At 38.1% G+C, this 14,525-nt stretch overlaps 1 protein-coding gene across 4 annotated transcripts; it reads right to left on the bottom strand.

Moving 5' to 3' along the window:
* Positions 1 to 3,054: 3,054 nt before the first annotated feature.
* On the bottom strand, positions 3,055 to 14,505 carry LOC143295858 (RNA-binding protein 34-like). Of its 4 annotated transcripts, none has more exons than XM_076607514.1 (12): positions 14,381 to 14,505; positions 12,264 to 12,416; positions 11,538 to 11,719; positions 10,293 to 10,473; positions 9,791 to 9,850; positions 9,108 to 9,151; positions 8,563 to 8,646; positions 7,295 to 7,355; positions 6,268 to 6,310; positions 5,694 to 5,812; positions 4,598 to 4,720; positions 3,055 to 3,721 (listed from the first exon to the last, which is right to left on the bottom strand). In XM_076607514.1, exons 2-12 carry the CDS (start codon positions 12,411 to 12,413, stop codon positions 3,386 to 3,388), a joined length of 1,383 nt encoding a protein of 460 aa, XP_076463629.1. In that variant the 5' UTR covers positions 12,414 to 12,416; positions 14,381 to 14,505; the 3' UTR covers positions 3,055 to 3,385. The 4 variants fall into 4 exon arrangements, with proteins under 4 accessions (XP_076463629.1, XP_076463627.1, XP_076463628.1 ...); XM_076607512.1 differs by having other exon boundaries at positions 14,238 to 14,454; XM_076607513.1 differs by lacking the exon at positions 14,381 to 14,505 and adding an exon at positions 13,578 to 14,153.
* Between the last annotated feature and the right edge of the window lie 20 nt (positions 14,506 to 14,525).

Genomic DNA, 14,525 nt, shown 5'->3' with positions numbered 1-14,525 from the left:
ATCTTTACAAGATCTGACCCAAAAGTACCAATATATTTCTACTGTGGGGAAGATATAATACAAACAGCAGAAGAATATAAACATTTAGGAGTTATATTCCACAAAAGTGGAAGTCTGATAAGAGCACAGGAACACCTAACTAAACAAGCAAACAAAGCATTGCATACTTTACGAAGAACATTAAAAAATATCAACATCAATCCAGGTACCATATCTAAGCTATATGATACTTTGATAACGCCAATATCGATTTATGGGGCGGAGGTATGGTTACCTTACCAAGTCAAACCGGATGATTCTTTCGATTTAGCACATCTTTTTGACGACTGCTTATCGAATAAGTTTCTACATGAAAAATTACACATTAAATTCTGTAAGAAAATACTTGAAGTACACAAAAAGCTATGATGCTTCCTGTGTTAGGTTAACTGGGCAGATTCCCAATAAGTTTAAAGATAATGTGCCAAATTATTGGATTCACATTATTCAATTACCAGAAACTTCCCTCATCAACAAAATATATAAGTCCATGTACCAACAAGAAAATACAACTTCCCCATGGTTGATATTTGTTAAAAAGATACTCGAAATTATAGGCCTTGATCACATTTGGAAAAACCAATTCACATTCAGCGTACATAGACTGAAATACATAGTATATAAAAAATTAGAAAATGAATATATCAAATACTGGAAAGATAAAAGAGAAAAAACATTAAAGCTAAAATTTTACAATACGTTTGTAGCAGAGTACAAAACTGAAACCTATCTTTTAAATATATCAGATACAAAACACAAACAAGCTTTAACGAAACTCAGAATAAGCGCGCATGACCTAAAGATTGAGAAAGGTAGATATTTAAATATTCCGCAAGAAGGCAGATTGTGCAACAAGTGTAACATCCTGGAAGACGAAATCCATCTTCTTGATCATTGTATTAAATATAAAGCCTTAAGGCAACAATTTTTAAAGGATATTCAAAAATCGACTAACACAGGACATATTCCCAGTCAGGTGATGCTAACAGATGATGAATATATACAAACAAGATTGGGAAAATTTGTTTATGAATGCTGCTGCAATTTACTGCATTAACTGATTGATTAATTGTGTGTTTTTCATTCGTTCATTCATTTACCATTGCACTTGTGTCTTATAAACCTTACGGTTTCATGACAATAAAATCTATTCTATTCTATTCACACACGCACACACAATGAAGACTGATGATATGGTTATAGATATTTTCCACTTTAGGTTTTCACACTACGGTTCACATTACAGTTCTGGCAGCTTCTGAGTGCTGTGCCTTTGTGAGCAATAAATGAAGACCAAACACAAAAGGGATCATCACCGTGCACGAGAAGGCGAATGGTCAAAGGGAAACAACTGAAATATACATGATTTGAAGACATACTGCCCTCAAGCGACAAGCATTGGAAGCGTACCCATACACAGAGGGAGAGGTGGGCCGTTTAGGTTCGGAGATGCAAAATTTGAAGAAGGCGAGGAAGATGGATGGGTGAAGATGAGTGTTATTTTGATGTTAACTGTAGAAATCCAACAATTGTACTGAAATCAGAACAGGCACGTGGTGCACAGTATCCTTGACAGTTTCATATAGAATGTCAAATGTGGGACCAAGATGAGCAGTGAATTACTACGAAGATGGCGTATCTAGACTTAATGAATTATATGGAAAATGAGTGAGGCAAAGGGAAGACAGAAATTACATATTAAAAAACAACAACAACCAGTCACTTAATTAAGACAAAGGCACATAAATCAAACAAACGCTGCTTCAACTACCTGTCAACTGGTATACAGATAAACAAGGTGTACAGAGAAAAAAAACCCAGAGACTTTCCCAGCTCTGGCAGTAATATTATTTGAATTGTGTCTTTGAATCTTGAAAATTATATGGTTTTTGGAGCTCAGCTAAGTTATCTTTTCTTGGCAGTCAATCAGTCCAAACATGACATGGTCTGTGGTCTCAATGATGAGAATGCAACTGGCTCAACAGTCCAAGACTACAGCGGCTGGTGATCATAGATTGAAATATAGTGACTTCATGTTGTCTGTATTCATGTAGAATAATACAGTTCAGGTTATTTTTTTAATAACTGTTGACCTTTATGACTTAGTGAAGTTAGTCATGAGAAACACACAGATTTCATACAGGGGAAAATAACAGAAAAGAATGTGTGTGCATATGACTGTACAAATGTATGTGTGCAGTATGTCTTTATATTTCTTTTTTTCACAACAGATTTCTCTGTGTGAAATTCAGGCTGCTCTCCCCAGGGAGAGCGCGTCGCTATACTACAGCGCCACCCATTTTAAAAATATTTTTTCCTGCATGCAGTTTTTTTAATTTTTTTTTTATTTTATTAGTTTTTCCTATTAAAGTGGATTTTTCTACAGAACTTTGCCAGGAACATCCCTTTACTACAGCACCACCCATTTTAAAAATATTTTTTCCTGCAGGCAGTTTTTTTTAAAATTAGTTTTTCCAATCAAAGTGGATTTTGCAACAGAATTTTGCCAGGAACAACCCTTTTGTTGCCGTGGGTTCTTTTATGTGTGCTAAGTGCATGCTACACATGGGACCTCAGTTTATCATCTCATCCGAATGACTAGCATCCATGCCACCACTCAAGGTCTAGTGGAGAGAGGGAAAATATCGGCGGCTGAGCCATGATTTGAACCAGTGCGCTCAGATTCTCTCGTTTCCTAGGCAGACGCGTTACATCAAGGCCATCACTCCACATGTTAAAGTGTATTTTATTTTTTAGATTTGCATTCCTGTTTAGTCTTGGGGGAACAAAAAATTCCAGATCCGGAGATAAATGTGGACAATGTGCTGTTTTTGTGCCCAACTTTCTTTCTCCAATTTTTGTTCTGTAATATTGTTTTTTTTTATATCAATAAACATGAATCCGAAAATGCTGTTGTTCTTTTGTTTTTGTTGGTTATATGCTCAAGGTTCAAAATTCATGTCTTAACACATATTCAGAACCAAGCATTCAAAATACACAACACAAACAAACAGTTTATTGAAATTTTAATAACAACACCACCAGCATTCTGATATTGCACATGTTTGTTTTTGACTATATCAGTCTCAAACATACACAATTCAGTTTTCACGCACACAACAATGTACACACAAATACACTATCAAACCTTTCAATTCACTCACAACATTCCAACCAAACACACACATATACACACACACACTTTGAAACATCCAAATACTGCCAAGCCATCCTTTATCCTTTTCAGTGCAATATTGAAACAGTTCATGCACACCAAAACTTTCTATTCATCATCCTCTTACTTCTGGCTGACAAACAGTTTACCACATTACACCAAAGCAATGAATCATCTCCCGCCCCTTTTTCCCTTCTTTCCGCCTTTCAAGTCTTTCCTCTTCGGCTTAGGTTTTCCAGCGCCTCTGGATCTGACAAAGTTTTCCGGAGGCTGCTGCAACGGTCCGAGAACACGACTGACTTCATCTGCCTTGCTCTTCTTCTTTTTCTTCTTCTCCACTTTGCGTTGTTTCTTCTTCAGGGCCGTCTTGTGGGACTGGTAGACCTGTGTGGCTGAGGCGTTAGTGGGCTGCCACATTGTCTTCTTCTTCCGCTTTATCTTCTGGTCCTTGTTGGTCTGTCTGGTCTTCGCTTTCTGGTCTGTGTTCGTTTGTTTCCTGTCGGCCGCGTTCAAGAGTCAAGGAATGCTATGATAAAATGGGACATTGTACATTATCATTGTCAACAACATCATTATTGAGATTTAAAAAATATTTTCATTATCATCATCATCATTGCTTAATGTGCCACTGCCACCCAAGTGTGATCTATGATTTTGTGTCTGATGTTTGTTTTTGATTGTCAATTATGTCTATGGTCAATTATCTTTTTTTTCCCCTCCATTTATTACAACTGCTCACAACTGCTGCAGACATTGTCATTTTACTAATCATTATAACTACCATCACAGATGTCATGATGATGATGATGATGATGATGACAGCAGCAAAAAAGAATCAAAGACAAGAGGAGTGCATGCCTATGCTTTGGACATTTTCATCTGTGTATGTGTGTGAATGTGTAAAATTAAGTACATGCATCAACACAAGCATGATTCATTGAACAAACAAATGATATCAGTGTTTTTAAAAAAAAGTAAAAAGACAACAAATAATAAAAAGAGACCGAGAAACACAGAGAAAAAAAAAAAAAAAATTCCCCCCAAATAAACATGTATCCATGCATGTGTATACACTGGCTGACATACAGTCTCACATTTGCACACTTTCTCACACATACCTCTCCCTCAAACACATATACAAACTCACGTCGACACATACAAATTCACACACACAAAAAAGTGTCCATACATGCTTATACACACTCACATGCGTGCACCCATTCTCACAAACACCCTCAACCCCCTCTGTACCTCCAGACTGTCACATACACACACTCTCATACACACACTTCCTCCTTCTCTCTCTCTCTCTCACTCACACACACACACACACACACATAAACACATTCAAGCAAGCACCCCCACTATGACAGTCAAGGATATTTTCTTCATCTTTTTCCCTTGGGCGTCTTTCTGTGCTGGGTCCACACAGCGCTGCACCCTCAGCTGTCTCTTCTGCAGCTCAGAGTTCTTCAGTTGTAGAGCCAGTGACACACTGTCCGCCGACTGACACATCACAGGAAAAAAAGTCTACATGCTTGTAAAATGGATCTTCCCTTTCAAGTAGTCTCTATAGGCACTCCATTCTGTATCTGTATATTATGGATCCACATGTTTCTTCCATGCATGTTTTGCATGCGTGCATGCGTGTGTGTGCGTGTGCGTGCGTGCGTGCGTGCGTGCATGCGTGTGTGTGTGTATGTGTGCATGTGCATTTTGTCTGACTGACATGTTATTGTACAGCACTCTGATAGTTTTGAAAACACTAAATAAATGTATAATTATTCTCATCAAAATGTTATTTTACTCACAATGATCATGTATGTTGCTGACATTTAGTTATCATATTGAACGGAAACTTCTTCCTTTCTTTTTCAGAATAAAAACAAATATATTGAAGCATAAACATTCTCAGCATGCACACGCCCAAAAACAGCATTCAGCTGCCAAAACGGCACAGTAAAGATCACATTGAAAGCACACTTTTACCTTTCTTTTTCAGAATGAAAATCAAAACAAATATACAAGGAAAATAAATAGTTACATAAATCAAACTAAGTTAGGAAAAGATAAGTTCAGCAGACAACCGATTGAGAGATCAAGTGGAGAAATTATACAGACTTTCTATTCAGTAAATCCCCACTAAACCACATTTTTTCTGTAGAGATTATCTACCATGTTAGACACTCCCGGTGGGGTGGTTAAGGTTTCTGCCAGTAAAACTAGAAAAAAAAAAAAAAAAAAATCCCTTGCCTTTTGTAGCTTTCTGTTCAGGCCATACATTGTGTCCACTTTTATCTCATAAAATTGTCAGGTTATGGATGATATTCAGGATTCGTCCTTCATCCTTTGAAGTAAACAACGAAAGGACATTACAAGGACTGGATGTTGTTTATCTACAGATCACCCATAATACTACAGTGTTGTATGCGCAAGTAAAGAAGGAAATTACTTTCTGTTTTTAATTTTATGCACTCACCTTGAACAAGATGTAGCAAAATCCTTTTCCCAGGTTTGTTTTGCGGTCACGCACCACACGCACATTTTCAATTTCACCGCAGTCTTGAAAGTGTTCCCGTATGCTTTCTTCTTCTATGGCTGGAGACAAAAAGAAAAAAAACTGCTGTTAGAACTTATATCAGATACCATTCTACCATTCACATAAAACAATAAATCTTTTTTTTAATCCTGTATTTTTGAAACAGAAAAAAAAAATTCAAATTTAAAAAAACAAATCAAAAACACCAACAAAACTGATCAAAATCAAATAACTTTCAATGTACAAAGTCACATATGACATACCAAAAAGTCAACCAAACAACAAAACGCCAGCAAAACAGATCAAGAAATGAATAACTTTTAATGTACGAGGCCACTGAAAACATACAAAAATAAAACAACAAAACACCAGCTAAACAGATACACAGCCACAGAAGACACAAAAAATAAAACAACAAAACACCTACCCAAACAATCAAAAAACCACCACCAGCCTGAATGTACAAAGCCACAAACAAAACACATCAGTATACTTAAGGAACACAGGTACTCACCAAAAGGTAGATTTCCAACAAAAACTGATCTTTTATTGAGATTCTGCAAACCACACAAACGCACATGTGTACAGTTTATCACTAAAATCATTGTCAGATAACAGTAGCTATTTTTGTTTTGATGCCTGTTCTATTACCATCGTTAGTTGTTTTTTTACATTCATGGGTCACTCACATACACAAGTGGGCTTTTCAATGTATGTTCATTTCTACATCAAACAGGCAACTGTGATCGATTTATGGATGTGTGCATGCCGTGTTTGTTTGTGTTTCAATAATACATTGAACACTGACATCGATTACACAATCGTTAATATGGGTTTTTGAAGTTCCATGTATGTATTACACATGAAACAAGATTTAGGCACCAGCTGGTCAACACAGACAGGCCTGGAAAAGCAGTGCCAGCAAGTCCCTGACAGCTGCCACCATCCCCTGTCCACACTGTGTCAGAACCTTCCGGGCACGGATTGGCCTGACCAGTCATCTGCGCACCCACAGAGCCCAACCCACCCACCCCCAGGATGACTAGATGGTCCTCGTCGATCCCGACGGACGAACCACACACACATGCAACAAGATTTAGGCACCAGCAGGGCTGCACATCTGTTGACCTGGGAGATCAGAAAAAATCTACACCCTTAATGTACCAGTCACAACTGAGATTTCTATCAGTTAAGTACTTCCACTGTACTGGCACAATGAAACAAAAGGTTGGGAAAGTAAAAAAGAAGAAAAAAAAGAAGAAGAAAAAAGCAGACGAGTGATAAATAATGAGTGTGTATCAGTCAGCGTCTACGTAATATATGTGTATAAACTTACATATTTGTTTAATTACGTTCACAAAAATCTTGAAAGAAGGAGTAAAAGAAAAGAAAAAAAATCAATCAGTGCTGATATAATTTTATGCCCAAACCTGATAGCAACAGCCTTATTTTCTTTTCAAAACATAAAAAAATACTAAGCAAATTAAACAAATAAAAAACAATACACAAAAAACTTTTCTACAGAGTGTTAAGATGCATACCTTCAACTCAGGTTTAGCCAAATCAACTCGAAGATGAAAGTCATCTATCAAATGTCCATTTCTGTTGAGTAAAAAGAAACAAAAAGCATGTGTAACATTGTAACATTGGACTATGTTACAGAAAATCCAAACTGTTTGGAAGAGGACAAACTCCGGCCAACGCATAAACTTCAACTTCGTGAAGATAAAACAATATATTCTGACACATGAAGATAAAACAAGACATACTGAAGTGATATTCTGAAACATTTCAAACAAACAAGTAAACAAACAAACAACAAACACCTATTTTTTTCAGTCAATCATAAATCTGTCATGTATTTGATGAAACTTTCAGTAACTAACCAAGTCAGCAAAATAAGCCAGGCTACTTTGAAATCAGAGGGATTCACTTCAGCAGACGTTTTACTTTCATCAGATCTTCCAAGAACTCTAATGGCATCTCCAGTTCTTTCTTGAGTGGACAATTAATTTTATTTGCCAAATTGTGCTGCTCACTTCACTTCTAAAGTCCCCAAGTCAGGTGAGAACACACCACTTCTGGACTTCACATCCTGGTTTCTGTCCTTATTCTCTTGTGCAGTGAACTTCCATCTGTCTGTCATGCTGCCCCCCCCCCCCCCTTTTTTTTTTTTTTTTTTTTTTTTTAGAATAAACATTTGAATCTCAAGTTTGATAATACTCATCCCTGATCAAAATCCTTTCTAGTTTCTTGATGAGGTGCTGAAAATTTTACGATCTAAATACAGATCTTTCTGTCATGCTGCAACAACTAACTGCACTGCAATGGGAAAATCTCTGGTCATGACTGGTGTATGTACGTTGGCATGCGTGTGTGCGTCTATGCCTGCATGCACGTTAAGAGTGTGTGCTGTGTGACAGGATGGAAATGGGATGGGTGGACACGCAAAAGTCTTTTAAAAAAAAAAGAGTTTCAGTGCTTTTAGGTCAGCAGAAACAGTATACATCAATATCTTTACTGTCAGCAGCAGCACAAGTACACAGACGCAATGTGAAATGCAGGGGGATGTTTGTATCCTTTCAAATCACTAACCTGTCAACTTAAGATGCTATTTCCCAATGCACTTTTATTGAAAAGAGGATAAGGCAACCCAGACTGTTTAACAACTTCATACTTCACTTTCTATACGTTCTGTTCACTGTGAAAACAAATGTTCTGAACTTGTTGTATGTGAACTAAAGTCTGAAACATAACCACTATGAAACATAACCACAATCAGAAGAAAATGCATGAGAATAAAACTTACAGGGTGACAGCCTCTTTTGCTGCTTCTTCTTCCTTGAAACAGATGTATGCAGAGATGTTGTGCCGCTTTTCATGGAACTCTTTTCTGAAAAAAAAAAAAAAAGAATAGTATGCATGTCATAAATTATAATGCTATAGCAACAATTACAACAAATATCAATTGCATTTACTTTTTTTTTTCTAATCATGTTCACAAGCCACAGCCATAACATATTGTGATTGGTTTTTGTTCCCCTGAGATGAAGCAGCAATTGAAAGGGAAAAAATTTAAGTGTGCAGAAGATGCTCGAGCCGTCTTTGAGGGTCTCATTATGGACATACCCAAGGTCATGTGAGCTGGTGTCATGACAACTTGGTTTGAATTCAAAGGATAATGAAGTGCATACAAGCTGAACGAGAGTTCTTCGAAAAAGTGGAGCAAGCAGAAGATTTGTAACTTTCCTAGAATTGCTGTAATGCAAGACTTATTGAAGGGCCATAGTAGATACATCTATTACTATCATCATTATTATTGTAAACCTGTCACCTGTGACAGTGAAAACTTACGTGATCACAGCAACTCTTTTCTTCATTGTTGGGTCCCCAACAGGCTGAAAAATCATCAGAAAATATAAACAATTTACATATTTCAATGAATCCTCACACTGTGAAAATGAAAATAAGAACTGAGATTTGAAGTAACACACAAATATAAAACAAGCACTGTGCTGTGATGATGATCTTCACAGTTTCCTCACATCACTCTACCACAGACACGAGTATGAGTTAGAAGAGGAAACAAAGGCGGGGGGGAGGTTAACTTCTAAGAAACAAGAGGGAAAAACTGACAAACTGGAATGAGACAGTAAACATTTGAATATATAAGTTTTCATCCAAACCCCAAACTGCCCTTGTTTGTGACAAAAAAGTGTTGAGAGAGAGAGAGAGGGAGGGGGTGAGGGGGGGTGGGGGTGGAGAAGAGGAAGGCAGACAGAAAGGCAGAAAATTTGAATACATTCTATTCTCATGCAAATTATCTTATCATTCCGGGGAACTTCAACAAAATTCAAAGATGACTAACCATCTCTTTACTAAGGGATGGCAATTAGAAATTTAAGAGGGCAAGTAAACACACACATGTGCACATATACAAGCACACACACTCGCTCCATATTAGATTCTAAAAAGATGCTAAATAAAACGAACAGAAAAGAAAAAAAATAAACCACACCAAACATAAATGTCCTTACCGCACAACGAAATCGCACACTCTCAATCTCTCCAAACTGCTTGAAGAGCCTTGTCAACTTCTGAAACATGATACCAGCACAATCAAAGAATAACCAAACCAATCATACACTTTACAGACCTGGTTAAAACACATCAGCATGCATTAGTTAGGGAATAAGTGATGGCTTCAGGTTCTCCAAAAGAAATTTATCTTATCAATTCTGTCAACAGCTATAATAAATGCTTGAAACTTAGAACCCGACTTGTACTTTGTAGACTCAAATATTTACTCCACCTACACACTGCATAAGACAGGTTTCTTCTGTCTAATGATCACTAACAGACATTAGAAAAACACCAAACCACTGGGCCATATGGACTGTGATTTATTCAACTCTTGTAAACTACCAGATCAACATCAATGTCGCTTCCTGCTTTAGTGTTTGTCACATTTAAACTTTGATAAAGAGATAATGAAAAAGAAAAAGTCAAAGATAAGGCAAGAACATGTTTTCATTATACCTTCTTGTTTGTCCTCAGAGGTACATTTCCAATGAAGATGGTACGTTTTTCACTGGCTTTCTTCAGTCGGTCACGCCTTGGCCGTTTGTCCTCTTTTATCCCCTTTTTGTTTTGACTGTCATCATCACCATCTTCTCCATCCTCATCATCTATTTCAGATTTTTTTCTCTTTCTTCCTGCTCTGTTCAGTTAATAGAAACATAAGAGAAATATGTTAATCACCTTTATTCATTCCAGTCACACTTAAATCATCTTCATGAATTATCCTTCATTCATACTTCATTCCAAATGTACTCATGATCCTGTTAAATTGTTTTATAGGGTTTTGAAATATCAATGACAAATGTCTGTGTGCTCTCAACCTAAACAACAGCTTCCTGTAAGATTTATTCTTCAGCTAATGTGGCTTTGTCGGTTGTGTGTATGGAGTGTGTGTCTGCATCACTTGTAACTTTTTTTGCAACTCACTGTTTATTTACCATTGTTGTTACTTATAGCACAGCCGACCACAAAGGGCCAAATGAATATCAGGCTGAAAACGCTATAAATATTGATATATACACAGATGGAACCTAAAAAAAAAATAGACAAAAATACTGAAGAATCTCTTGAAAAAATATCTATGGGTGAATGGACCAGCAAGGCAGAAGTCAGAGGATAAGAAAGGAAAAGAGGGCAGACGGAAAAGGAAAAAGCTAAAAACAAAGAGAGCTACAGAAAAGAGAAAATTTATAGCACAGAATTTCCAGGTGGGGATACTATTTATACTGAGAGCCCTACCCCCATGTCACCCCACCCTCCCTGCATCCCCACACAGAGTGGAGAGAGGGCCTAGGGTTTAACTCACTCATCAATAACTGTGCAGTGATGAGGAGATTAAAAAACAAAAACTCAATAAACCCCTTCAATGTTGCTGGTGTGTATGCTTGTCAGTGAAGGGCTGTTGTCTAATTGTGATAAAATTGAGGTTAGTGGTCAGATTCAGAGTGTCAGTCACCCTTCTTTATTTGTACTCCTTCCTTTTGGGACTGCACTACTATCGTTCAGTACAATTAACCACACCACAAAAAATAATTAAAGTAATTCTTGCACTTAAATACATGCCAAACCCTGTCAGTGTCACTGATTTCATTTCACCATTGTTCAGCAGTAAAGGGGTTAAGACTGCACACTAGCAGTACATGACTGAATTAACAACAGAATTCTAAACCAAAGGTACGTGATGATGATGAATTTCACTCTTACTTTTCACTGGGTTCGGTCAGTGCGACATGCACAACACCAGGTGGGGGGTTGAAGCCTTCACTTGATGCTGCAGGTTGTGCACAGAATCCTGTCTGTCCTGACTGATTTTTCTCATGGGCCTTAACTCTGACTTTCTTCTTGGCTGGTGAACTCCCAGCTTTCTTCGCTGGTGGTGCTGCAGCCTGCAGCCAACAGACGGGATTAATACAAAATGAATGGGAATAACATTATTAAATGAAGTGGCAAGTTATTAACTGTTTCCATGTCTTTTAAGTTAATTGTTTTCTTTTGTTTGAACTTAAAAAAAAATATTATCATTATTTTTTTTAATATAGATCTAAGACTCTCTTGATGTCATGCACACACAAACACATCCAAGATGACATAAATCGACATCATATATATTAATCCAGTCTTTAGAATTTTATGTCAGGATTGTCTGAATGTATATGTGTGTGTGTTTGTGTTTGTGTGTGAGAGAGAGAGAGAGAGAGAGAAAGAGAGAGAGTGTGTGTATGCATGTGCATGTGAGTGCAAGAGAGAGAGGGAGAGAAAGAGACAGACAGACAGAATACGAGAGAAGGAGAGTGAACATGTGTGTGGAAGTGTATACATGTGCATGTACACATATGATCCCTGTGTGTGTAACAATGTGTGTGCATGTCTATCAACTATCATTGCATATGTGTGTGAGTGCATGTCAGTGTGCATGCGTACAAACTGTACCTTCTCCTTCTTAGGCTTAGTCTTTTTCTTAGGCTCTGTGACTTGAGCATGTGCAGGAACAGCAAAGAATGAAGCCAGTTTTCCTGCAGAGGGTTCCTGTCCCCCTCCAAGGAGCTGGGACACCATGCCTTGTGTGTACGCCTCCCCCATGGCCTGGGTTGATGGAGAACATTTCAACAATGGATCACATCAAATCAATTATTGTTATTGTCAACCATGTCTAAAGTAATAGCAAAGATTTTGGTGTAAACTATCATAATTTAGTGCAAAACAAGTTAAAACAGTCACACTCATTAAAAACAAAACAAAACAGTATATGCAGAAGCATGTAACAAATTTCAAGAATGTTCTGAATTTTAAAGTAAGTGTTCTTAACTACCAGAGAACAAAATAGATTATAATTATGCTTCAAATACTATATGGCAGTAATACAACAGAGAGACAGAGAGAGAGAGAGACGAGAGAGACGAGAGAGACGAGAGAGACGAGAGAGAGAGAGAGAGAGAGAGAGAGAGAGAGATCAACTACCATTTGTATAGAACCAAAGAAGTAAACAGTGTGCTTGCGTAAAATCATAACCTACAAGCAAAAACAACAACAAAAGACTTATACTTTCAAACTTGAAAGAGAAACACTTAAACAGAGGGCCTAACTGAGAAAGTGAGGCTGCTAATTGCTATGTGGCTGGTTGGGATGGGGAGGCAATTTCATTTTTACTTTTGCAACCTCTGACTCGTGGATAAGAATAACTGGACATATTACATAATGAGATGACTAATCGATAAAACGAAGTTATAACTTATATGCACACACACACACACACAAATTACCACAAATGACACATTTGCTCACAGGTGAATCCCTTTTCAGTTTTTGAGTAACTGAATCATTGAGCATACCTGTTGTCATCATTCAATATAACTGTAAGTTTTACGGCTCAAAACACTCATTAGTGGGGGAAGACAAGAGAAAGGACGAACAGAGAGAGAGTGGGGGGGAAAGAGATTTTATCGTTAGCACGTGTCACAATGCCTACTCGAACCGCTCCCAGTTGTGAAACACAGTAAGGTGAAGTGAAACACTTACATAGAAATAGAAACAATAAAACATGAAAAAGAAAGCAGGTGAACAGAAACCCCAAAATAGTCTTATATTCTAAGTTCTTACTAAAATCGTGCGACCACTCTGTTGCTTGTGTTCCCACATGGACCGGAAGCTTACTCTGCAAGGGAAACTACTCAGGGCCAATCTGGCCTTCATCGCAAAGAACCTGAAAGTGCGCTTGCCGTAAAAACAAAAACAAAAAACAGCAACCTGTAACTGTTTGTAATGGAAAACAGCAGTGGCAGGGAACTTTTGCTGGCTGTCTTAAATGCTGCGGTAATTCCTTCCAGCCATGAGACAGTAGGTTCTGGCTGGTTCCGGTCTATTCTGCGTTGACTTTCGGACTTGATCAGGTCTTCAGGGAAAGCTGCATTTGGTCTTCAGTATTGCTATTCCATCCAAACAGTGCAGCAGTATTTCAGATGGGTCTGTGCCACTGCGTAATAAGCGTGGTCCTCGATCACATACACAGGCACGGATACACAATCAAAATGTGACTACACGTGCGCGCGCGGCACACTGAGACTCGCCAGACGGGCGCGCGCGCACTGACACACACACACACACACAATACGGCACACACACACACACACATGTTCGATGCCGGGACTGAATGGCCAAGAATGAGCGGCCGCGGACTGACGTCAGTTATAGTCAGGCTGGTTATTTGTCATTTGTTATTCAAGTCAGTTTAATCTATTCCCCCCCCCCCTTTTTTTTCCAGTGGTGCAGTTACTGAATGCAAATGACCTGAATCAAACTACACTATGAAGTTATGTGCCTTCAACTTGTGCGCCCTACGAAGAGTTCACGTGATTTTGATGGTCAACCCAGAGACGGGTTCCAGGCCATGGTAAAGTGTACACGTACCCAGTTCAGTGGTGTGGTGCAGACGGATAAACCGTTGCGTGACTGGGGACACATACTTTCACTGAAATAATTTTGTTTACAAGTCCTTGGACTCTGGACAATCCGACCATACAATCATTCGTCAGTCGTAGTATACTGTTTACCTGCTCTCTGCTGGAGATAATTATATTGACACATGACCGTTCGTTTCAAAGGTCGAACGTGCTCGCGCTGAGCTTGGCCTTTGTATGCAGGTGCAGAAGGAAAGTTAGTTTTTTTTTTTTTTTTTTTTTTTTTTTTAGGCTGGAG

The sequence above is a fragment of the Babylonia areolata genome, chromosome 21 (assembly GCF_041734735.1).
Source record: "Babylonia areolata isolate BAREFJ2019XMU chromosome 21, ASM4173473v1, whole genome shotgun sequence".
NCBI lineage: Eukaryota > Metazoa > Mollusca > Gastropoda > Neogastropoda > Buccinidae > Babylonia > Babylonia areolata.
Note: the sequence above shows the minus strand (reverse complement) of the source record. Positions and strands in the feature narration are given on the sequence as shown.